General features: G+C 33.7%; 1 protein-coding gene across 1 annotated transcript in view; it reads left to right on the plus strand.

The window, feature by feature from the left end:
* Vta1 (vesicle trafficking 1) overlaps positions 1-25345 on the plus strand; it is a 53497-nt gene extending 28152 nt beyond the window's left edge. The window contains exons 6-10 of the mRNA XM_042683944.1: positions 381-456; positions 11474-11582; positions 17109-17285; positions 19788-19868; positions 23076-25345. Coding sequence (XP_042539878.1) covers positions 381-456; positions 11474-11582; positions 17109-17285; positions 19788-19868; positions 23076-23221 — 589 coding nt within the window. The 3' untranslated portion in view covers positions 23222-25345. The remainder of the gene's footprint in view (positions 1-380; positions 457-11473; positions 11583-17108; positions 17286-19787; positions 19869-23075) is intronic.
* Positions 25346-27147: the final 1802 nt, after the last annotated feature.

Genomic DNA, 27147 nt, shown 5'->3' on the forward strand with positions numbered 1-27147 from the left:
TTTACCCTAATTAGCCATTCTTTAACGTTTAGTGAACTCTAAGGACTGAATTCAATAGCGATCACAGCCTAGCCTGATGATACTGATTTAAAAAATACTCCAGCCAGTTCAAAGGTGTCATTGTAATAATACTTAAATGCAAAGTAATGCATTTTGGATTGTTAAGGATTCACATATTCTATTTATTTTCAATCTAATCTATATGATAAAACTTTAATGTCTTGTAATATGAATGTTGTCACTTCTAATAACATTACGAAGCCCTCTTGAAGTCAAGAGGGCTTTGATAAACAGAAACATTATTTTCTTACAACTACATTATTAGTACTACATTTTCATGTTTTTTATTTAAATTAGACCAGCTTTCTTTTGTCTTCCAGAAACATGATCAAGTCCTTCTACACTGCAAGCCTTTTAATAGATGTCATTACCGTATTTGGAGAACTCACTGAGGAAGTGAGTGTACATCCTTTACTATCTTAATAGGGGAAGATGATAATGTTGTTTATATTAATAAAAGTATCACTTTTATTATTTGATTTAGAGTAGCATATTCGTCAGAAATGTAATGTAAGCAAAAATATGGAATATTTAGAAAGCAAACACAATACATTTTATTTTTGTAGCACATTCTTTAATTCTAGTGAGATTTTTTTTGTCTTCATATGTATGGCTATTATATTAAACTGCATCAGTTTAGAGTTTGATTTTTGTTATTGCTTATGTTTTAACCATGTATGTTAAGTTTCTATACTATTAGTTGCAAAGATTTTATGACCATTTCATTTCTAGCCAGAAGGATTATTGTTTATAATTTCTGTTAAAAAGTGATATGATATATTAAAGATATTTCATATTCATTTTATCAGTTCCATTCTCAAAATCACTCTTGAGAAGCAGAGTATATACTCATATTACTTTGAATTCTTGGGACTACAACTGGCTTTTCATTTGTCATGGGACTTTTGCTTTCAAAGGGGAAAATTCAGTCTAGAGAAGTACTGTATAGAGAAGAAAAGGCCACATATGAGGTAGAGGTGTGTAGTGCTGGTGATCTGAATGTTAAGAGAAATTTTTTTTTTGTTTGTTTTTTAATTGTGAGAATACCATACAGAGGAGTTACAATTACATGGGCAAGATAACGAGTACATTTCTTATCAAGCACTGTTGCTTCCTCTTTGTTTCCCCTTCCCAACTCTTCCCATATTCCCCCAACCTCCCCCCACTCGATCCTCCCCCCCCAAGTAAAGTTCGTTTTTCAACATAACGACTTGTTTTACATCTCATTGTTGCAATGGGTCCACCTGTATCCCTAAATGATTAGTTTTTGCCCTTCCCCTCCACAAATTATACCAACATCAAATACAGTGAAAGCAGGGGTTATACCATGGGGGAGGGACATACAAAGCAACATAGAAATCATCTTATAAAAGATATATGTATATATATATATATTTTTTTTTTTTTTTTTCAAAAAATGACCAGCTTTTGGTAGAGTGCAAAGACAACATAAAATCTATGAGTCAGGTATTTCTACTTGGTTAAAAGAGGTAATTTCAGTACTGCAAAAAGTCCTGGCAAGGTAAACAGTGGCATCAACTCTCTCAGTATAATATGAAGACTTAAATTCACTACTGATTTAAACTTTATGCCTAAAATAAGACACAAACATCTGTATTAATGTCCTTATTTCAAAGATATCAAAAAGCTTAGTTGGTATTTCAAATATTTCTGCAGTCAGATTTTCTTATTTTTTAATCTGTAGATGGAAAAACATTTAGACTTGTTTGCACAGAACTTCTTTCATAACTCTTATAAAAAATACTAGATCTCATTTAGTCCCTGGATTTTTCTTGGTCTAATTCCTGATACTTCTTTCCCTTTTAGTTTCATGTCATTACTCATACTTGTACAAAACTAAATAAAGTAGATGTTTTCTTTAGTGTTCAACTAGGTTTTGGGTTTTTTTTTAAGTTTTAAAAATATCTTTTATTTGATGCTATTATATTTCTCAATTTTCTTATCTTCTAGATATACATATTTAATTAACTATTTGCGTAATTTCTTCTCAATATTCTAATTATGTCTTTTATATAAACTAGTATTCCTGAAGGTTTCTTAGAGCAAGTGTCTCAGTTTTGGGAATATAGTTACCACTCTGTGTGTGTGTGTGTGCATGTGTGTTGTAAATTTTATATTTTAAAGCAAAGAATGCTATATATGTATATATATTTTTTATTTTCCTAATATATTGTCAATTCTGAGACAAATTCAATATTTTTGTTGTATTTTGATATAGTATGTTGCATTGTATTTTTTTTGAAAATGAATATTGCATTTTAGATGTATTCCACTATTAGTAATATTTGAAGAACACATTAACATACTTTATTTTTCCTTTAAAATCTTTAGCTAAGGATTAAAAACTGCTATGTAGGAAGAATATAAAATTTGTAAGTAAAATAATGCTGTATTTACTGTTTCTTACTAATTTGGGGGGAATCAAATGTATACGTTTTTCTACCTTTACACAGCTTGTGTTTCACCTTCAAGGTGTTAGTGACGAAGTACAGGGAAGGGACCCACTATCATTACCCAGCACTGCTCACAAACATCTTAGAAATTCCATGTTTTAACTAGCACTGAGCCTCAGACATTTTAGAAATTCCATGTTTTACTTTGAACAACTCTGAATTATGTAAGAAAACTGATGGTCTTAAAAATGTAAGTACCTTGTTTGGTGTGTTATAGATGAGAATCACTTTTCCAACCTCTTGTGATGAGAATTCAGCCATTTCATTTATTTAACTTCCCCTACGTGGATAGTTGTTACAAATATAAACAGTAAATTATTAGAACAATGAAACTTTTGAAAGATATGTGTAATAACCTAATTTGCTCGGTGTTTTCCAAAGATTCTGAATCTCGATACTGCATACAGCTTGAAGATCTCTTGGTCAAAGTACTTAAAAGCAAAAATGTTCAAATTTCCAAGTTTTTAGGTTTTGAAATATCTGTGTAGACTTTACTTTTTTTAATATATATTTTTATTGTAAAGATACTGTACAGAGGGGTTACAGTTACATGAGTAAGGTAATGAATACATTTCCTATTGAGCATTGTTACCCCCTCCTTTAGTTTTTCCCCCTACCATCCCTTTCCTTCCCACCTCCCCATCTCCTACATAACCCCAATCCCCCGCAAAGTTGTAAAATTTGTTTTCAACAGTGTCTTGTACATCTCATTGTTACAATAGTTCATCTTGTATCCTTATTTCCCTTCCCTTCCCCAAATTAGAAAAATTTATATACAAGTTGCAGGACACCGGAATCAAATACTGTGACAATAGGGGTTGTACCATGGGGAAGAACATACAGAGAAACAAAAAAAAAAAAAAAATCACGTAGTACATTATAAGTACACAAAAAGAATAACAAGAAAGATGAAATCTCTTGTGTACCTATCTTGGGGTTCATTTCGCTTAGCATCAGGTTATATGGTCATATGTACATAGCTTTTGACCTTTTCTGTTTGCCCAAGGCATATACTAGTTATTGCAGATAAAGGGAACCATGGGACCTACGTAGATGAATGGATCAAGAAAATGTGGTAATACACACACAAACACACACACTGGAATTCTATGCCTCCATCAGAAAGAATGACACCTCCCCATTTATTAGGAAATGAAAAGACTTGGGAAAAAATTATATTAAGTGAAGTAAGCCAGACTCAAAAGTTAGCTAGACTTTACTTTTATTACATGATCATCCAGACTCTAAAATGCTCTGCAATCCCAACTGATTACAGATTGTAACCAAGTTCTGCAACATAGCTCTAATATATAATAATGAATGAGCCATATTTTAGTCATATTCTAGTGTACTGGTCAATGAGAATATAGAAAATGTGTGGAAGTTTTTATGGAACTCTACTAGTTGATCTTACACATTTATTTTATATTTAAATGAACATATTCAGAAACACATTATTATTATGGCATGTAATATTATCATTACTCTATGTAAACACCTGATATGCATTTAGATTTCCAAAAAGACAGGAGAAAGAAAATAAAGAAAAAAGATACCTGAAGAAATATTACAAATTTTCTAAATAGAGTAAAAAGGCCGTTATAGACCCAACAATCTCAATGGACCATCTCCTTGTAAAGAAAACAATTCTGAATAATTGGAAAGAAACTGTCAACTAATAACTCTACCTGAAATTGTGTTACAGTCAAAATGTCAAAAACATTTTTACGCAGATTAATTCACTGATAGCAGATCTACACTGTAGATCCAAATGTCAGTTAAAAGTAGCATTTTAAATGATAAAGAAAGATGGTGTCAAATAGAAGTTTTAATTTACAGGAAGGAATGAACTCTGAGTTAGTAATGTTAGTAGTGTAAAAGACTTTGTTTTATTCATTTATTTTTATCATTGTAACTATGCACTGGCAAGAAAAGGAATAAAAATAATACAAAACAAATGTCAGACTTTAGACCTAAATGCTACTCTGTGAACCTATATATTAAATGTAAATGGACCAAATGCTATAGTTTAAAAAGTAATGATTTTGCAAACTAGATGTAAAAAAATCAATCCTTGAAGATATAGTGTTTACAAAAGACATTCTTTAAATACAAAGACAGTTGTTTTGAAGATGAAAATATGGCCATACAATTAAAATAATAAATCCCTACTGAGAGTTGATATTAATATTAGGTGAAGTAAACTTTTACTAGAAATGAATAGGACATTTCATATTAGTATAGAGGTCAGTTTCAGCAAGAAGACTTTGCAATTAAAAATATGCATCTAATAACAAAAAACAAAATTCCTGAACAGAAATGCAGGAAAAATTGTAATTATACTTGAGGATTTTAATGCTCCCTTTGGTCATTGACAGAATAAGTAGTTTTTAAAATGAATAAAATTATAACTGACCATTCAGATGTTGTCTAGAATTCAGGAAAACAAGACCTTTCATACATTGCTTGGTTGGAAATGTTAGACATTATAACTACTTTGGGAAAAGATTTGGCAGATTTTTATGAAGTCAAACATACTCCTACACTTTTACCCAGCAATTCCTATTCTGGAATTTATCCAAGAGAAATGAAAACATATGTCCATAAAAAAGGCTTGTGCAGTAGTGTTCATAGGAAATTTACTCATAATAGCCCAAACCTGGAAACAACCTAAATGTCTACCATCAAGGGAGCTGATACACATATGGAGGTGTTGCTAGTGACTGCTGGGGGAGACTGTGACATGATGGTTCTTGAATCACAGAATACAATCTGTATGATTTCCTAAAAATGACTAAATTTATTTTAGTAAAAACATAGAAAATAGTTTTAATTTCTTGTGGCAAGGGAAATTGATCTGAACATCCCTGGAAATATAGACGCTTTCTTAGTAGCAAGAAATATATATCAGTAAAAGTGATTTACATAGAAACATACATGTATTTGTCAAAACCTCAAATTAGGTAGTTAAGATTTGTATATATCAATATATGTATCAATTTCACAGTGAAAATATTTGAACTATTTATAGGTTTAGTTATCCTGGGGTAAGTGTTGACAATTGTAAAAGTGGCTACTCTATCCTCTAGTATTAACCAAATGAGTAAATACATTGAGGGATACCAGCTTCTCACTTTTGGAGTTTACAGTTTGAGATGAGAAAAGACTAGGTTTATAGTATGGTGTTAGATTGGAATTAAGGGAATCATATTAACTCATGTTATTGAACACATGAAATAAATTGATGTGTGTATACTATATGCAGCTGTAAATATATGAATGTGTTAATGTTTATAGTACATATGAATTTGTAAAAGTCACATAGAAGTTTTTGTGTCTTCATACTGAGAAGATTTGGAAGCAATGATACACAAAGTTGCAATCAGCATTTCTAGTGTCTGATTTTGGATTCTGTGTTCTATAACACCAAAACTATTACATAAACAACTGCCTTTTGAGATAAGTCAATGAAAGCACTAGATGAGACTGGATTTTATTGGCCAGAAATTAAGAAAATATGTTCAAAGAAGCCAGCAGTCATCTTGAAAGGTTCCTTTTAATTGTGTTAACAACAATCAGAGCCAGGTATGGTAGCACAAGTTTATAATCCTAGCACTAGGGAGGCTGAGGCAAAGATCATAGGTTTGAGTCTAGCCGTGACTACATAACATCATCTTGTTTCAAAAAAGGAATAATTTTAGCATCAAAATATCAGTATAACTGAGTATTGCTAGTAGCCCACACCTGTAATCCTAACTGTAGGAGACTGAGATCTACAGGATTGCAGTTTAAAACCAGCCTTGGCAAGTAGGTCTAAAGGCTCCATCTCTAACCAGCAAAAAACTATGCTGAGTGGCAGCCATGAGCAAGAAAGCTTGTCCAAACAAGCATGAGACCCTGAGTACAACCCAGAACTGCCAAAAAAAAAAAAAAAAAAATATATATATATATATATATATATATATTATTAAGGCCAATAGTAATGGATGATAAATAAGAATCAGTGGCTCCATACTATTCACTACAATAAAGTAAATAAATGACAAAAGAACAAATGAGGTTCTTTGCAGTAGATATGTAATGATCTTTTCTCAGCTTGCTTAAATAAATTTAAAAAGGAAAATAGTTCATAACAGAATCTTGTTAAAAACCTCAAACCACTAATATTGGGGCAAAGCAACATCATGTGCATCCTAATAATATGAACTGAAAAAGATAAAAAGCACTTCAATGACAATGTTGCAACTTTACAATGAGGTTGCAAGCCAGGTATAGTAAGTAGTATGTGCCTGTAGTCCCAGCACTTGGTGAGCAGAGTCGGGAGGACCACAAGTTCCATACTATTCTGGCCTACATAGTAAGACTGTCTAAACAATAATAATAAAATAAAGAAAAAATGTTTTTACATGAAGTTATCATATATTGACATAGTGGGACTACACGATCAAATTTAGTGGGGGAGGATTTGGCATTGGTGTTGAACTTTAAGAAAGCTATCAAACAGGTGAGTGACATGCTGAGTTAGATGTCAAACTCTAAGTCCTACTGTTCAGAAGGGGTCTGAACACAAGATGGAAACGTTCATGTTGGCAGCATGTGGTACCAGTTGAAGCCATTACCTCAATGAGAGATCAGTTAATAGGAAAAGGAAACTAAGACCTGAAATTTGTGACACTTCAACCTTACAAAGTATTCTCCATCAAGATGCTTCCTTGATATGCTATTGGAAAATGATTTGTAGTGAATTTTCCATAGTTAGGGCCTGAAAATTACATTTAAAATTTTATCTTTGTGTCTTCCTTACATGCACTAAGTTTGAGAACACTTGACCTAACTTCACTGTTTCCTGCCACGTCATTCTGAGGGGTAGCAAGTGCAAATGAATTAAACATTACATGAAAACATTTGTGTATTACTGCCGACTCTGGCTCAAATTTGCAGTTGTCAGTGATTTTCCTCAATTTGAAAACAGGAACTTGGAGGCCAGGGACAAGAGCGAACGTTCTTTTTTGCCATTCCTGTTTCCCAGAAGGGATGTATAATCAGCCAAAAGGAGCTAATAGATTTTAAAAATATTGGCATCTTGAAATTTTTCTCTTAAAATACTGTGTAATAACAAGCAATCTTTAAAAAAAAAACAGCATGAAAATATACGTTAGTTGAATTATAACTGTCAGTCATAATAATTCTACTAAATATTCATGACAGGGTGCTGAAGCAAGGGTGTCTTAGAAACTGAAATAAAAATCAAACTTTATTGCTTTATCTACTATTGGGAATGTTTTTTAATGTGTTAACTGAAATGAACTCTTTTCAGCTTACACTAATATTTTCTTAAAATTCATGAACTAATAAAGGAACCCAAGGTGGTTTAAACTTCTCTACGTTGTTTGTATTATGAAATTAGGACTAAAAGAATCTTCTAGTCATTACAATTTTTCCATTCAATCTAGAGACAGAATTAAGTTACTTCAGAAGAGGAAGATGTGTCCTATTCTTTAAAGCTTCCCAAAGTGTCTAGTTTAAGCATTATTGGAGCATTTATTTACTCTCAAATGATCCTCTTTATGCCTATCAATATTTAGCTTATATTAGTACACATGAAGTAGCTGACTTTTTAAAGCCCATTTCATTTCCATATGAATTATAAATTGAAGTGTAATATCCTGAATAAAGTAATTGACTTTACTACTAAAGTTGTATGGCCTTGGATAAATTACTTTTGTAATGGCATTCTACTCTGTAATGATGGGATTGTAAAACCTTACAGAAAAAAAAATAATAATAATGCACTTGTATAGTTCTGATGAACATCTCCAAAGGTTAAATACTTGATTCTCAAGAAGAACTATTAGAAAGTGGTGGAGCCTTCACTGGATGAGGCTTTGTGGAAGCCTCCTTGAGTCTTAGAAAGTGTTCCCACACAGGAGACAAGACCCTAGCACCTTTGTCTTTGCATCTTCCTGTCTTACTCTTTTGCTAACTGTCCATGAGGTGAGTAGTTTTGTTCCATTACATACTCCCACATCACTGTTCTGCCTTACCACCGGCCAAACCAATGCAATTGTGCCACATCACAGTTTGTAAGTCAGTGAACCAAAATAAACTCTTTGGCTATCAAATTGATTGTCCCAGGTATTTCATTACAGTAAAGGAAAGCTGCCTAATACAGGAACTTGAAATAAGAAGAACAACAATCAGAGATAGCAGTTATTGCTGGCTTTTACATTGGACTCAGTACTCATGTAGACCTTTTCTGTTGTCATTATCAGTGCATAGCAGAGTGCCTACCTTGAGTAAGTAATGAATGTTAACTTCTCGGGGGAAGGTGGAAGAAAATAAGGGAGGAGATAACACTATTCAAAAAGAAATGTACCCATTACCTTACTTGTGTAACTGTAACCCCTCTGTACATCACTTTATAATAAAATTTAAATTAAAAAATAAATAAATGTTAACTTCTTAGCAATCAGGGAGGCTTAGAATAAATGTTGGAACTGATCTTGAGGAAAAGAAAACTTTGGTAGATAAAGGAAAAATATAGGAATGACAGGAAGTAAGCTGAAGTATCAATTTTATAATAGGCTTTGAATGCCAGAATAAAGTGTCCTTCTATTCAGCTAGTCCTGTAATATCTCAGATACAGTAGTGGAAGTAAAGTGTGTGGAAGTGATTAATAATCTGTAGTGAGTACCATAAAATGTTCATCTGAAACTCATCTTGTTTTAGCCTTATATTCCTCATCCAACTAGCCCTTAATATGTATCTTCTACCAATATGTATCTTCTACTCAGTATAAGAGTATAAGTATAAAATATATATCTTACACTCTTTCTGACTACTTGTGTGTTTTTTAATAATAGTATTCTCTCATGCTTCAGAGTCCTAGCTGAATAATTAGCTTTCTAAGGTCAGAATTAATGTTTTGATTTATTTTGTATTTCCTATTCATTAGTTAAGGGTTTTATTTACTTCGGTTTCCTTTCAAGAAGAAAATGTTAAGCCACTAAAAGTTTGCATTAATTAATTACCTTTATTAGTTTTAACTGGTGGAACAAAGAAGTGATAATGAAAATTTTCAAGTGCCACTTGGCAGATAGTAAATTCAAATGATCATACTAGCTTGGAGATTAGCATTTGTTCAAGTTGTTTGAAAAATTAAAAATGCTGAGTCAAAGAATTACTGTCAAAGAATGAAAGGAAAGAAAAGAATGAACAATATGATAATTCTGGAAATGATTCTGTGTACCTGCATGCTGATTTTAATTGAATGCCTTAATCTCGGTAGTTCATTACATATCCTATGCATTACATTATGAGAATAACTTCCATGAGCATCAAGCCATCCTATATTGAAAATTATATATTTGTTGAGCAGCTGTTGTGTTCTGGAATATAGCTAAATGCTTGATATTAATAGTCTTCAATATTCAGTTGAGCTTTTGATTAGCTTTTATTTTAGAGTATATTTGAATTTGTGTTTAGGGGAGTATACATGGGTATGTGTTTATACACTGTGTTGTATTAAAGAAAAGATAAAAGACTGGAATGTTCTTAGATTGGGAAGAGTGGTAAATAAAGCCTTTTTAAGGATTTGACGTGGTCACTGCATTGGTTATAGAGACATTATTTTGTGATGACAAAAGGAACAGGCAGATTATATCACCTTGGCATGTTTAGAGATAGAAATGTGTACCTGAAGCTAGATACTAGGTAGACAACAGAATAGGAACATTGACAGGAAGCTGAACTGTCAAGAACAAATACAGGTGGACCCTGGTAGCCCATTTGGTGAGAGTATGGGAATGGACACACATGGACACATCAGGAAACCACTAAAGATGGATAAGAATGGCTTGTATATTTAGAAAGATGTCTTTTGAGTATTGAGTGAGGGAAATACAATAAGGGTTAGGGCATAAATATTAATAAGAGGATGCATAAATGGAATATTGCAGAGAAAATGGGGAAATGGAGACCAATTGAAGATACATTACAGAAGCAAAAATGAACTGAATTCCTGATAAATTCAGTGGGAGAGACAAGGTAAAAGAGAAGTGCTAAACATAACTCACATATTTCTAACTTCAGAGAATGAAGTTCTGGGGCATGACAAAAGCTTAGGGAAAATTAAGAATAGTGGGGCAAATTAAGTTTGGTGGCATGTGGTCTTCAGGTAAAGATGTCATATCAGCAGGCTGTTTGTCCAAAGATTAGTTATAAGTTTAGAGCGATAGAGAAGCCAGATGCCAATGGCTTATGACTATAATCCTAGCCACTCAGGAAACAAGGATCACAGGTTGGAGCTAGCCCAAGTAGACAGTCCACAAGACTCCTATCTCCAAAATAACCAGCAAAATGCTCATCTGGTAGTAGAGCACTAGTTGAGCAAGCATACCAGTTGAGCAAACACAAGCCCATAAATTCAAACTCTAGGATTGGCCAAAAATAATAATAACAAAATCAACAGTAAAGATATGGAGACCTCAACAGAAGAAAACAGTCTCGATGACAGGAGTCATGGTTCTTGAAAACTGGTATTTAGTGTAAGGACTGAAGATAACCATATTATGAAATAATAAATAGAAATAGCAACAGGTAATAAATGGCAGCTTTGTGAATTAAGGAAAAGGAATGAGGAAGGAGAATTGAGTTTGAATGTCCATCATCTGAAAGGAATTGCATCTATTCAGTTCAGATAATTATTGACAAATAAAAGTAGGTTCAGTAAAAGCACCATACAGGAGCATTGGGCATGTGTTTGTAGTAATTTACCTTTCAGGAAGTCTGTTAAGTCCTAGAGAGTTGGTAAAATCATCAGAACTGTAACATATAAAAATAGGCTTTATCTCAGAAATAAAGACTATCTTATGTGCTTCTTGCTTTGTTTTTGCTTGTTTACCATGATCTAATATCAACATAAAAATATTATCTTTTAGAATGTAAAGCATAGAAAGTATGCGCGATGGAAGGCCACATACATCCATAATTGTTTAAAGAATGGGGAGACGCCACAAGCAGGCCCTGTTGGAATTGAGGAAGACAACGGTATGTGTTCATTTGTTCTAAGTAAAATGATTTAGTGGAATCGATTGTTGAGTAGAATTCAAAGTTTTCAGAAGAAACACGAAGGGGATATAACTCAGTGGTAAAGGATTTACCTTATGCTGGGTTACATGTCTGGGGAAAAAACATAATACTGTGATTTTGTTTTCACCCATGAAAATTGCATGTAAAATTGTAAATTTAGAAGATAGTGAGAAATTAAAGTCAAACTACAATATTGTGGGTCCATGTCAACAAAGTGGATCAGATTTCCTTCCTGCAGAGGAAAGACAATCCATTTATAATTTAGAAAATACTTGCAAACCACAAAGAACAGTATATTATCTTTTGTGTATCTATTGGACTTTTGGTTCTAAAATTATACAATATGTAAAGAAAATAACAAAGCCTTATTTCCACCACATCTGCCATCTTCCTTGATCTTATCGAAACTCAATTTCAACTACATTTAGTTAATATTTAAGTAAATATTTAAGTGAATATTTAAATAAATATTACTGTAACGTTTTGTGTGTCTTGAAAGTGATGGTTTTTATGAGTCTGTAAGCAAATGTATGCATATATATAGCTCCCTTTTTTCACCCAAATGATAATACACATACTTTGTTGCATTTGGACCTTAAAAAAAAAAACCTTTAATACATAAAAAAAACACCATCACATAGTTAATGGGTTTAAAACTTTTTAATCATGGAAAAAAAATAAAGGCCTTATTATTTCTTATTATTTCACTTGGCCTTTCGCTAATACATAATGAAAAGTAAAGGAAAACTTCTTTTTCCTTATTTATTTTATTGGTCCAACATGTAGAAAGACACAAAGAACAACACTGTTCTGTAGACTGAGAAAATTCTAGATAATCTTGCCTGTTGGAGTAAACTTTTCGACATCTGTGAACATCATTTAATTCAGGGCTCAGTAAGTGATGATATAGTAATTATCTTAAGCTTGTGGTCCTTAGTCTTTGTTGCAAACGTTAGAACCTGCTCTTGTTGTGTAAATATGGCCATAGACCTATGTATACAATGAATGTGGTTGTGTTCCAGTAAACCTTAGTTACAAAGCAATAACACTAGAATTATAAATCAACTCTGATTAATATCAGTATTACAATAGGGGAAAATGTATTTAAAATACTCTAAAAATCAAAAAGTACAAAATAAAGTATGGCATTTTAGAATGGTTTAAATACTTAATCTTCTCTAGTATTACTGAAAATAATAGGACTTAGACTAAGGAAGTCAAGACACAAGTTACAATTCTTCTTTGTGGTCTATGACCTTGAAAAGGCCAGAATTCCACAAGGAACCTCAGCTTCCCTTGTAAAACATGAATAACAGAGTGGCTCTTCAGGAGTTTTAAGACTGATAATTGTACGGGAAAGTGACTTGCAAGCTTGAAGGCACTGTATAAGTGTAAATAATCTATTATATAAAATTGACAAACATTTAATATAATAATGATGTTTAAGCAATGAAGGCCATAGAGCATGACATGTTCTTTATAAACAGATAAGAGCAGACTAACTTGAAACATGAAAACATGTCCCTGTAGAACTGACATTTACATACGGTATCCAGATATAAAAATATGGTGTTTCTTTTTTGTCAAGTGACAGGCATTATGAAATTGTGAGTAGTCCTTTGAATAAACAAATAAAATACAGTGGTGGTCTTCCTGTGTTCCTTTGTGTGTGGGGGGGTGGTCATTTTAGGGATTTTCATTAAAGTGAAGTTTATATTCAGTAGCAAAATTCATGCTTCTTAAATATATAGTTTCAAAATATTTACAAAGTATAGGGACGACTACCCCTGTAGCTATAATACCAGATATTACCATCAGTTCCTGTACTTTTTCCTTAAGTTTCCCCTCACCCCAAACAATTAATAGTGTGTTCTGTCTGTATAACATTGCTTTTTTTAGAACATTATATAAATGCAGTTATCATTACCTATCGTTTGGCTTTTGAAATCAATCTATATTAGTCAGCAACTCAGTGCCTTGAGTTGCTAAGAAGTATTGCAAAGATGCTCAGTGATTTGTTGATTCAATTATGAATGGATGGTATCTGGACTATTTCTAAATTGGGGGAATTAAAAATAATGCTCTTAAATACATGTACAGGTCTTTGTGTGAACATACATTTGCATTTCTTTTGAGCAGATAGCTGAAATTAGGACTGCCCCGGGCCCACTAACTTAATTACATATGTATTTTTACAGAAAAGTCCCTATTTTTCCATAAGCAGTGTATAAGAATTACAGCTGCTCAGAATCCTAACCAACACTCAGGTTAATTCAGCTCTAGATTCTAGTAAGTACAGAAGGTGTCTCGTGGTTTCGTTCTTCCTACTGATGAACAATTACAGCATCTTCTCATGTGGCTATATCACCTACACATTCTTTTTCTTTTCTTTTTCTTTTGTGACAAACCTGGGGCTTGAACTCCAAACCTGAGCACCGTCCCTAAGCTTTTTTCTGTAGGTTAGAGCTCTGTGACTTGAGTCACAGCTGCACTTCCAGCTTTTGGTAATCAGAAGTAAGAGTCTGAGGGACTTATCTGCCTTGACTGGCTTTGAACCAAGATGAGATTCTGTGATCTTGGCCTCCTGAGTAGCTAAAATTACAGGCATGAACCACCAGTGCCTAGTTTATACCTACATATTCATAAATATACATGGAAATGCTCAACTGTCCTATTTTGTCAATAGACCATAAAACCTTATAAGTTTTCTGTATCATTATAAATTGAGTTATAAATTGAGTTATATATTATCATTTGTCAAATGTGTTTGACAAATGTATTCTTTTAGTCTATTGCTTTTAACTGTCATTTGATTACCAAAGACTATAATACTAATGAAGAATAGTACATATATTTTTCAAATTTTGTGCACTATATTTTGCATCCTAAAAACTCTTTACTTTCCTCTACTTCAGAAATACTCCTAATTTTAGCTTAGAAGATTTGTAGTTCGAGCTTTAGCTTTTGGGTCTGGGATATATGGGGTGTGTGTGTGTGTGTGTGTGTGTGTGTGTGTGTGTGTGTGTGTGTGTGTGTGTGTGTGTGTGTGTGTGTGTGTGTGTGTGTGTGTGTGTGTGTGTGTGTGTGTGTGTGTGTCTGGGATATATGGTGTGTGTGTGTGTGTGTGAAAACAGGGGAATTAGAGTCCTTAACCATCCTCTCATACTCATAAAATATTCTGTTATTCCACCATTGTTATAGACTTCCTTTTGATACCTTTGCCAAAATTTCATTAACTATGTAAATCTGACTCGTTCCTAGACTCCATTCAATTACATTGATATTTTTCTGGCATATTCAAGCACTATACTCATACTGCCTTTTTAAAAAGTCAGGTAATATAAATCCTCTAAGTTTGATATTTTTTTAAATATCATCTTGGTTATTTTATGAGCTTTGAGTTCACAGTGAATTTTAATATCAAGTTTCCAGTTTCTGTCAAAAAGTAGCAGCCTGTTAACTCAAGGTACAGTGCCTCACCTGCCTTAACTGCTTGGGAAGGTGGAGATAAGGATTGTGGTTCAAGGCCACCCTGGGCAAAAAGTTAGTGCGACCCTGTCATTCCAACTTAGGAGGAGGATTGTGGTCTGAGGCCAGCCCAGGCAAAAAATTCTCTACTCTGAAAAGTAACTGAAAACCAAAAAATAGCTTGGAGCATGGCTCAAATGATAGGGTACTTGCCTTACAAGCTCAAGACCCCGCCGATCAAATGCCCAAAGCCCCAGTCCTGCCCCACCAAACACAGCCTGTTGGGATTATGATTATGATCGATACTATACTTGATTTATAGATTGATTCAGGGAAAAGTGACACATTCCATTTAATTTTTTCAATGGCATTTTATACTTTTTTGAGAATGGTCTTTCATTAAATTTAATTACAACTTTTTTCATTCATAAGTGGAATTATTTCTTGCTTTATCTGTATTTTCTTTTAGTGTACAAATTCCATTTGTGTGTGTACGTGTGTGTGTAAAGATCTTGTATCTTGCAACATTGTTAATTTTACCTAGTTAGTCCTACTGGCTGATGTGCAAATTCAGCCTTGTGTCTGTGTGTACAAAATTTGGTCCCTTACTTACATTTTTACCTCTTCTCAATCTTTATGCCTTTTTCTCTTTAACCTTTCCTATTGTACCCTTGTTTTGGGTTGTTTGGTTGGTTTTGCTTTTTTTTTTTTTTTTTTTTAAACTCTGTGTGATACTAAGGGATTTCCTCCATTAGTGAGGGTATTGAAAGTTTTTGTTATAGTGGATGTTGAATTTTCTGAAGTCCTAATTCTTATGCATTTATTGAAGTTAAGGTTTTTCATCTTTATTCAGTGTTATATTGAAGAATTTTTCACATGTTGAACCAAACCTGCACTCTGGGAAACCACACTCGTTCCTGACCAGACTTCGTATTATGGTTAGATTTTTATTTTAGTGTTAAAAATCTATTTGCTGCTTTCAAGACTGAAGTAAGTTTCAATATCAAGTTTACATAACCCCATAATGCAAATTGAAAGGGATGTCTCTCCCACTCCTTCTCTCCTTCTGTTTTCTTTTTTTTTTTTTTTTTTTTTTTTGGGGTCTGGTCGTGGGGCCTGAACTCTGGGCCTGGGCGCTGTCCCTCAGCTCTTCAACTCAAGGCTAGCGCTCTACCACTTGAGCCACAGTGCCATTTCCGACTTTTTTCTTTTTGCTTATGTGGTGCTGAGGAATCAAACCCAGGGCCTCAGGCATGCAAGGCAAGCACTCTACCACTGAGCCACCTTCCCAGCCCCTCCTTCTGTTTTCTGAAAGTGTTTGTATAGGTGTAGGATTACTATTGCATCTAATGTACATGCTTAGTAACGTCAATAAGCTCCATCTAGGCCAGGTTTCTTAGCTTCAAATTTAATTTTTTTTCCTTAGGTACAGGACTCGTCAGATAACCCCTTAGATGAGTTTAATAGTTTGTTCTTTCAACAGTTGCTCCAATATATCTGTTGTCTTCATCATCTTTGTAATGTCTGTAGGATATCACCTCTTTCATATGACCTCTTTCACACTATTATTTATGATAGCTGTCTTCTCTTTATTTTCTATTCTTTATATTTGTCCTTATCTTTATTATTTTTTCCTTCTCTGTACTTGGAATGTAGCTAGTACACAGTAAACACTGACTAAAAGGCAGCTGTCAAAATACAATTCATATTGGAGTGTAAAAGTGACATATTTTGCCAAAAATGGCTTTGATTGTTTTGTGTAAGGAAAGTTGGTTTTAAAACATACTGTGTGCAAAACAATTCGTGGACTTGGCAAGTGGTCACTAAGAAAAGCAATACGCGTATTGTCAGACATAATTTAAGACTTGATTATTTTGAGAGACAGAATCTACTTAAGAACTATTTTAAATAGAATTGTATTTATAGCTTTTATCATGGGAGTGTGACAAAATGAGGATGCTCGTTTGTATCTCAGTTTAACATCATGTGTATGTTATATATTTTACTATGTAATAGATGTTGAAGAAAACGAAGATGCGGGAGCAACCTCTCTGCCCACTCAGCCACCCGAGCCCTCATCCTCTTCAGCATATGACCCAAGCCACATGCCATCAGGCAGCTTTACTGGAATCCAGATTCCCCCAGGTGCACATGCTCCTGCTAATACCCCTGCAGAAGTGCCGCACAGCACAGGTAAAAAATCCAAACCTCACTTGTTGACTTTCCTTCGGATAGAAAAAGAATGCCACTGCTTATATTTTGCTCCATAATGATGATTTTGACACATGGTATCTTTAAATTCCATTTGAACCCACAAATATATTTTCTCACTGAAGTTTTAATATTTATTGTATTCAATATGTATTCAACTCCCTTCATTCTTGACTTCTTCCTTCTAAAATGAAATTATGCATTACTTTTCCTGATTAATTACTAAAAGGGCAAAAAATGTATAAATGTTGACTAGTAAGCTTTAACATAAAATTTTTTTGTTTCTTTTCCTTCTCTGTTTTCCCTCTTCCTGTCTGTGACAAAGAGACAGCATCTGTAATGACAAAATACTTGGCACTGAAAATGCTTTTGTGAATCAAGGGAAGTGTTACATCTTGGTATAGCATGTCAAAATCTTCAGAAAGATTTTGTGTATTGATTATAAACTATGTAAGAGAGCAGAGCTATAGTTACATATGAATTTAATAGTAATATATTGGTAGTAATATATAGAGAGAGATTTATTGTATATATATATATATGAAAGCACTTTTTAGTAGAAATGCTCTATTGGGTTGATCCAATATAAAATTTTGATTATGTTAACTCAGGCATGAGGTTGTATATACATCATGCATCTCTCTCTCTCTCTCTCTCTCTCATTTATTAGAACAGGAAATAAATAAACTTAGAACTTTATATCCTTTTGGACTTAGTGATTAAACATTTATCTTTGCAGCAGCTATTTTGGAAGCCATCATCTATTTTTAGTCTAAAGAAATTAATCGTTTATCCCAAGAACGTCAGCCTACATGGTAATAGATCCAATATTTGACCCCAATTCCCTGATTTCCTGTTTTTGCCCTCTAACTTTATGTCACCAAGGAATTAAAATACTGCCAAATCAAAACCTATTTCTCTGATATACAGTTCCTTTTAATATTGGTTTGAGTTGTTGGAATCTCCTCTTAGCCTCCAGATTTTTTCTATTATATTTGAAGCATTTTGAACTTAGTTCATAGTCATACAAAAATCAAAATAAGTTTTCATTTATAAACATAGCAGATGTTTCCCCTCTTACTCACTTTAAGAACGATTTACTTTCTTTCAAATAAAGGTCCAGGATGCACTTTTATCAAAGGGAAATCCTTAAGATAGCTGAAAAGAATAGTATGTACTAATTTACAGCTTTTAGTTCTTCCACAAAAAGCAAAGGAGGGTAGGAATGGTAATTGTTTAACCAGTTTTTGCTTCTTGTGCCTTGCTCTCTCCATAAATACTACATGCTGGTGATTAGAATGTAAGGGTTTTTTTGTTTGTTTCTTGAAGCATATGCCTCTTATACTCTATAAGTGTTACAGAATATCTTAGAAGAAAACCCAATTAGATAAAAGAATTGGGTTATAAATAGTGCTAACCTTTTTATTAGAAACTGAGCTTTGTGGTAATAATGGTTTCAGAAGTGCTGTATTTGCATTCTTCTGTTAGGTTTTGGTGTTTTCTTTTACATTCTTCTCTGTGCGTTTCTTTCAGTTCCTGTGATTATACTGAACCCTATCTGCCTACTTCTTTACCTCTGTGCCGTTCCTCTCAGTTTAGTATATCTTTAACTCTCAGGGTTTTTGTGCTTTCCAAATTTTTCCCTTCACTTTGTCTGAATCTTTTTATATTTTTTTTCAATTTTATTAGTTAAAATTTTTAGTAAAGATTTTTGTAAACCAGACATGGTGATACATGCTTGTAGTTTGTAGTCTTATACTTGGTGAACCAGGAGCCTGGCAAGTTCATGGCCAACCTGTACTGCATGGGGTAGCCCTGGCTAAAACATGCACAAAATATGAGTTTTCATGATTATTAATATGTCCAAAAGTTATAAAATGAATTATACAAAAAATTAAGTGATGTAAAATAATATATATTTCATGCACTTTTTACCTTTAGGTAGAGATAAATCCTTCAGAGACAGAACTATTCCCCTGGAAAACTATTTAGAATTTCATCAAGTTTTGTGAAAGCATTGTTCTACAACTCTTCTACACCATGTACTTGTATCTCTAGAAAATTCCTAATTTATCTTCTGCCTTTCTTTTGTTCCTGTTTCCCTATCCCAGTGTATTTCCCCCTAATTATCTCTACTACCAATTGCCAGTTGTCATATATCCTACTCCAATTAAACCTGATACCTTAGAATAAATAACCTTGCTTTGACAGATTATTTGATTTCATTGGTTTTGACTAACCAGTTTTTCTACTTCATTTGCTTTATAATTATATCTCACCTTGTCCCCAAAAATATTAATATGGCTAAGGAATTAAAATGTGAGAAGAGAGTATGCTTTTCAGATAATGTGATGTGTAAGGTAAAGCTAAGGTTTCATCTCCAGTACCTCAAAATGAAGACGGGGAAGAGGAAGATAGTCAGACACAGAATTCTTTCTTAGTATATAGTTCAAGTCTGCTCGTTTTTTTGTTTCTGATTTACAGGTGTCACAAGTAGTACTGTCCAGCCAGCCCCACAGACTATTCCAGCCATCGATCCTGCACTGTTCAGTACAATTTCCCAGGGTAAGTCAGCTGGATGTTGTGTAAGTTGTATTGTATCCTGCTTTAGGGTATTACTTTATAATATTATCTTGGGAGTACCAGGTATTTAAATGTTCTTATTTAAATTTGAATGTCTAGTTAATTCAAAACAAATTTCTTTCAATGCCTGTGTTCACTAAATTCTCAAATGAACCAGGACTATCATATAATCAAGAAAATTGGATATGTTCCCCTTTGTTCCACTTCTTTCTTTTTCTTTATTTTGTCGTCTGTTACATATATCTACAAACATGTAGTAGCTAAAGCCACCATGGAAGCTGATGCTAAATTATTCAAGATTGCTATATATTATGACTGTGACCTTCCTTTTCTGCACTAGATTGTCTCAAGTAATTTGAAAATAAACATCTCTGAGATTAATTATTTTGATGGGCTGTTTGATAGGTGATGGTATGTTGATTCTGATCTTTCCTACTTTTCTGTTTCTTACCTCATGTCATATATAAGGTTATTTTTATTTTTCTTGTTCATAGATTACTTCTTCATATGTGATATGGGATTTAATTTTTTATATTTAAAAACTCTAAGTGTTTTTAATAATCATTTCCTCTGATTGCATGTATGCAGGTATGTATGTTTTCTTACTTGATTGTCTAGATACATGAACTTAAAGGGCAAAATGCAGAACATGATAGAGTATGACCCTGTTTAAAAGGAAAGAATGAAGAAACAAAACTATACTTTTCTAGGTATATACCGTTGTGTAAATGTGTAGAACAATCTGTAGTATATACTTCCGTGTTTTGTTCTTATTTCTTTACTACTTCGTGCTAATTTACACAAATCTTAAAGGTGACTTTTTTCTCTCAGATGGTACTGGTTGACTCAGTCTCATACTTACCCAGATTGCTTGCTAGTCTGGCTCTGTACCAGTTGAGCTGCACCTCCAGCCTAGCATTTTAGATTTTTGCTGGGTATTTTTAGAGATGGACTCTAGCAGACATTTTTGCTAGGGCTTCCAACTACAGTTCTCTAGATCTGTTTCTGGAGTAGCTAGGATTACAAGCATGAGCCACCAGCACCCGGCTTCAATTCAGATTTTTAGTTCATATTTTTATTATCACTTAATTACATTTTTTAATGAAGGAAAGCCTGATAAAAAAGTAATTATTTGAAAATATCTTTTGTATTTGTTAAATAAACCTAAATAAATAATCCTAATTCTTAATATGCCTTTAAGTTATATTTTGAATTAAAATCTGAGTTTATTATTGTAAGTAAGTTATTGTTTTTAATATGAGTTACATAATTTGTTATGCATGTCTATAATTTATACATATATAAAATAATACATTCACGTCTATTTTTCAATTAAAGTGCTTTATTCTCATTTTATAAATACTAAGATTATTTTATGAAAAATGCAATATTTGTGCCTTAAGACAGTTTTATTATTGGTGGCTAAGTTTACCTTATAAAAACTTTAAATAGTAACAGTTCTTGTCATTATATAATTATGTCTTATTAATTTTGAGTGATGTGTCAGCAAGCAGAGCCCAAAAGCCAGTGCTGTTAAAATAAGATTAATCTGAGGATGAGGGCTGTCTTCCAGCAAGTCTGGTAAATTCTAGATGGATGCCTTCTGTGTTTAAAGGATACAGTATTAAAGCAGAAATGCACAATGTTGAAGGGGAAGGGAACTCATACTACTTACCTACATGATATGTGTATCCAAGACACCTGAGCCTCTTCACTTTTTGATAGATAATTAACGAATCTGGAACTTTTCAAGGAAAAAAAAAATAGAAGCTGAAGTATACCTGACTAAATTATCAGTAGAACTGAAGAACAGTAGTTTTTTTAGGTTGACTGGGTAACAAATACCAAGTTGACTATAAATGCTTTTCAGAACTTGTGAAGAAACTAAATTGATGCATACTGCTAGCCTTTTAAGTGAGACCAAATTTCAAGGAAACTGAAATAATACCTTTTACTATTAGAAAGTGAAATCATAAGGACCATATTTAATTTTAAATGATACTAACTCAATAAGTCTCTGAAGATTATATAGCACCCTGAAATATTACTCTGTCAGCTCAAATTTACAAGTATTGCCTTTAAAATCTGAAACTTAATCTTTTATTGTATAAACTTTACTTTTGAATGTCTAGTATGAACAGTTTTTTCATACTTATTTGCTAAAATTTCAGTAACATTTAATTTTAGAAAATGCTGATTAAAACAATATCAAATTACCTAGAGTTACCATTTCCTCCTTACCTAATACCATAATTTTCATTTTATATGTATCAGTAACAAAATTGAAAACATCTAAAAACTAGTAATTCTGAATGCAACCTTATAAAGAAAATTATAATGTTTATCCTTCTCATTATATTCTATATCTAGCCTCCCCCTATCAGTAAGTATTGCTTCCAGTCCTCATATTAATATCCACAAGGAAGTGGGGCTATTGCGGAAGACTCAATTTGCTTTTAATCTTACACTTGGAAACACATATTCAAGTATGTTCATATCTAAGATTTAATTAAATAATATATTTTAACCCAAATTAATTAGTTGGGTTCTTACATGTTAATTGGGTATATAGGTGGAAAATTGCTGAAAATAAATATTGGAGAATAATTTGTCCATGGTTTTCTATTTAACTGTGTGTTTTAATGATTAAAAAAAAAATTCTTTGAAGAAATTTGAGAATTTTTTACATGGATAGCACAAAAATGTAGAACATTTTAATGCTGGAAAAAAATTAATACATGTAATATTTCACATAAAGTATATTATTCACCTTTTATATTGAGGGTTATATTTGTATTCTAGCTCATCAAGGTTGAGGGTTTAGTCTGTGTGTATTGTTCCGTGAAGAGAGGAACTCAGCCAGTCTAGTATAAACTCCTAAGCTGCCTTCTTGTTCCACACAAACTGGGGGGTAGAGAGGGACCTTGTTTGCAATTGATTTGCTAAACTACAAAGGCTTCTAGGCTGTTTTACTGAAGAAAAAATGTTGCTCATATGAACCATTCTTTATTGGCATGTCTCTAGTTTATAATATTTAACAAAAGAATGATGAAAATTTATCAAATGCAAATGGCATTAACACAACCTTCATGTCTTTATATAACCTTAAATATTTGCTCTAATCTTGAACATAAGCATGTACTTTTTTATGTAGTCTATTGCATGTCTTGGTTATTTTTCCTCCTCTAGGGGATATCCGTCTCACTCCCGAGGACTTTGCGAGAGCTCAGAAGTACTGCAAATATGCTGGCAGCGCTTTGCAGTATGAAGATGTGAGCACCGCTGTACAGAATCTGCAGAAGGCCCTCAGGTTGCTGACGACAGGCAGAGAATGAAGTCTTTGTTCAGGAGAGAGCCATGTATTTTTGGCATAAGGAACTATTAGTCCATTATTGTATCCTCAGCCTATCAGGAGCACAATTTTAAGGAAGACTTTGGTTCCATTGACCAGGATAGTGACTCTGTGTGTATCAGATTCCTATTGAAGCATTCAGCAGCCTCAGCCAATTTCATTGTCCATTTAGTGGATCCAATAATCTCTGAGTACATAAGGCTGATGTTAGCAAGATCCTAAAAATGTCCATTGAACTCTGCTTCAGAAAATGAAAACACACCTTTACAAAATCATGTTGGGAATAACTTTCTTAATTTACACACATTAAAGGATTTTTTTTAAATCTGTATCTGGAAAAATAAACCATACTACTTTTTACAAAACTCTAAGTTTAACTTTTAATACAGATTGCCAGAATATTCTAGGTTAGGGGTCATGTTTTTGTCTTCCTCGAGATTTACAAAACAAATACAAACATCCGAAAATACTAGATGAATCCAAAAGAGATTGTGTTCAAACTCAGTTTATAGTCATGTCAGCTGTTATTGTTAACAATTTGAAATTTCACAGAAGGAAATATGAAGTGACAAAGTAGAATCTCTCTTAGATTTCTGAATGTTAGTTTCCAACTGCTTGCCCCTACCCATTGAAGTGTATGGTGAATTGGTGTTTGCTTCATAGGCAGTTTGCATGTATTAAAAAAATCAAAAAACTGTAGTAATTCCTGGCAACTTGATGCTTGAAGTTAACGTTCTCCTCTGCTGCTGTGGAGTGGTTCTGTATCTATTGTGTAGATGGGATGATGCAGAAGACTGTGGGTCTTCAGATTCTGTTAGAAGTTTCTTAAGTTTCATGGGGAGCTATGGACTTTTGTACCACCTGGAGTAGTGCTAAGTAAAAAAAATAAATGCAAGGGTTCTTTAACTAGTTTAACTTATAACAGAGCCAAATGTCTGTATTGATCTGCATGATAGAATTGTCTTTTTTTAACTATTTATATTTAGTTGCAGAATTACAGATGCTTCTATAGTAAAAAAAAAAAAAAAAAAAGATGGTTGATAAAAAATGCATTTGTCAAATTTTCATGAAACATACATAGTCCACTTTATTAGGTCACTTGAATAGGATTGGGTAGGAATTTGTCAGGCTCCAGCAGGGTGACTTGTTACATACAGTGTTAGTGGATAACCTTACTTTTTCATGAAAGTTGCTTTCCACAGCTTCAGAGTTGCTGGACTTACAAGGATGTTTACTAAAAAAAGTTTCCTGACCCCTATTTTAACAATGTCTTTGAAAGAAAGTAAATCACTAACTCATAATCATTTGTGTCCATTTTTCTCTACATAAATGTGTTTGTTAGAATGAATAATCAGACTGAATGAACTATTCTAAATTATTGTTTAAAAGTCCCATTGTCTCCTTAATTTTTTTTTCTCATATGTTTTCACAGACAGGATTTAGCAGATCTGGATAACCAGTGCTCGAAGATAGTCTATAAACCATCCTTATAATTGACAACTGGCTAGAATTATTCTAAAAGAGTTACATATAAGCAAATTTTAATTCAATTCTTGTTTATACACTAAAAAATATCACCTCCTATTTCATACTCTCATTAGGAGAGCACCTGGCAGGAACGGGACAAGACCGTGATGACAGGGCTACGTGGTACCACAAAACCCTTCACTCTGTTAGGAGACTTGAAATACAATTCATGAAGTGCTTAGCCCAAGGTAGAATTCAATAAGTGTTTATTGTTGTTCATTTTAATACTATAATGTAATGTGGATGTTAAAATTTTACTTGCCAAATATTAGGGGGAAAAGTTTTCTTTGTGGCCCAATGTCTGAAAATGCTTTCATGCCTGAGGGACTGCACTTCATAATGTTTTCTTACTTTGTATTTGTTTTTCTGTAAATGCTAATGATAAAACTCCCTCATTCTGGTGTAACACTAGGAAAAACAATTTTTATTCATTCAACATCTATTCACTGAGCAGCTACAAAGAACCTATTTTTCCTTGCAAAAACAAGTAGCAGGAAAAAAAATCTCTGCCTCAGAGTTTAGGTTCTAATGAGGTAAAGAACAGACATGTTAAATAAAAGTATATCATATATTGTATTTGGCTAATGGTCCTCAGGCGGTATTTGTTACAAATGCAGTCTGGGGCCCAGCCTCAGTCTCATGTAGTCAGAAAGTTCATGAATCGAATATTTCTGAGTTTTCAGAAACAGTAGGTAGTTCCTAAAGTTTGGGTGGGTTAGCTCTACGTAACTCAAATAAGATGAAAGACTGGAAGGAGAGATTACCAACAAGCAGTGCTTTTCAAAGGGTGTTGTCCCTGGAACCACCAGCATCATTTGGGAACTAGCTAGAAACTTTTGGGAACCAAATTTGGGAACATTCTATATTGGATAGTAATGTGATGTGGAAAAAACTAGAGCACAGGCTAGGAGGTACTTAGTTGTAAGTAGACTAGCACATATTTAAATAGGCCTCCCTGAGGAAATACTTGTGATAACAGAAGGAAAGTCACTGGTCAAGCTGATGCATGAAAGAGGGAAGAAGAAACAAAGGCAGAAGATGTAAGTTGGTATGAAGGTGAAGAGGGAGCCAGAAGGCGAGGTGTACGGCAATACAAGGCTTTGTAAGGGACTTGACTGAGGTGAGTTGTTACATAGAGGTTCTGAGCAGAAGACAAGCCTAATGTGATGTAACTTACCTTTTAAAGGATCATACTGGCTCCCATGTGGATGCTGGACCACAGGCAGGTGTTAAGACATTGAGAGGCCAGTATTTCAGTGATTAAAATGAGATCAAATGGCTTAGCGAGCTGGTAGCCTGGAGAGTGTGAGATGTGATTGGTGTCTAGCTTTTGAGCAGAGCCACGGGAAATGAAGAATGACCAAAGAGAAGCGAAGGCTCACTGAGTATTTAGCCTGAAAACAGGGAAGGAATAAGGAACCCTTCATCTCAGCTGGGAAAGCAGCTGAAGTCTTTTGTCATTTAGGTTGAAATACAGAGTTTCCAAGCTGTTGTGACTATCCCAAGTAAAACTGATAACAGTGCTTTGTCAGTGTAACAGAAAGGGATGGAAAAATAAGATAACTTCACTCTACAGTGGTTGTCACAGATAATTCACCCCAAAATTACTGCTCAACTAGAGATAAGAGAAGCCAAGAATGGTTCCCATGGTTCGCACAGCCAAGCACATTGACAGGCTTCAAGATTGGACCAAGGGGGTGGATGGGTGGGGGAGGGGGAGCTCCTGAATATGCCCAAGTGTTAATAGAAGATTCTATAAACAACTTATACCTCTAGAAAATAAAAGCTTCTCTGTGTAAAAGGATGCATGCTATTCTTACCAATGAAACTTACGCTATGATAGGAGTATCACAAAAGATATTTTCAACTCTGAGAGAACAATAACAAGTCAGGGCTGAATGGGTCTTGGTTATCTGCACAGCTTCCTCTCTTTACCCATCAACCCCCCCTCCCCTTGTAACTTTACTTACTTGGCGTACTGAAGCAATTGGATCAAGACTTCTTGTTTGGTCCCTAATCAAATCTCCATCAGTAGAAACATACTGTTCTTAAAGGGAATCCCAATTTTTTTTTAAAGATTTCCTTCATTTGGAGCTTACTAAATGCTGTGTTTACTAAACGCCAAACACTCTTCTAAGTAATTTTACATACCAGAATATATTTAGTCCTGCCAGTGGCCCTGAGAGGTGGCTCCTACAGATGAGAAGATGGATCCGCAAGAGAATAGATTTACCTAAGCTACCTGTAAATTACGTTAGACCATAGGAAGTATGCATGGAGTAGGGAATGTAATGAAGACATCCTTTAAATACTGTAAAGACATTACTAACACATTATTTTCCCCCAAAACATCACTCCCCCTGCTCCGTTTCCTGTCCCTTA

The sequence above is a fragment of the Dipodomys spectabilis genome, unplaced genomic scaffold (genome assembly GCF_019054845.1).
Source record: "Dipodomys spectabilis isolate Male_0828 unplaced genomic scaffold, ASM1905484v1 ptg000001l, whole genome shotgun sequence".
NCBI lineage: Eukaryota > Metazoa > Chordata > Mammalia > Rodentia > Heteromyidae > Dipodomys > Dipodomys spectabilis.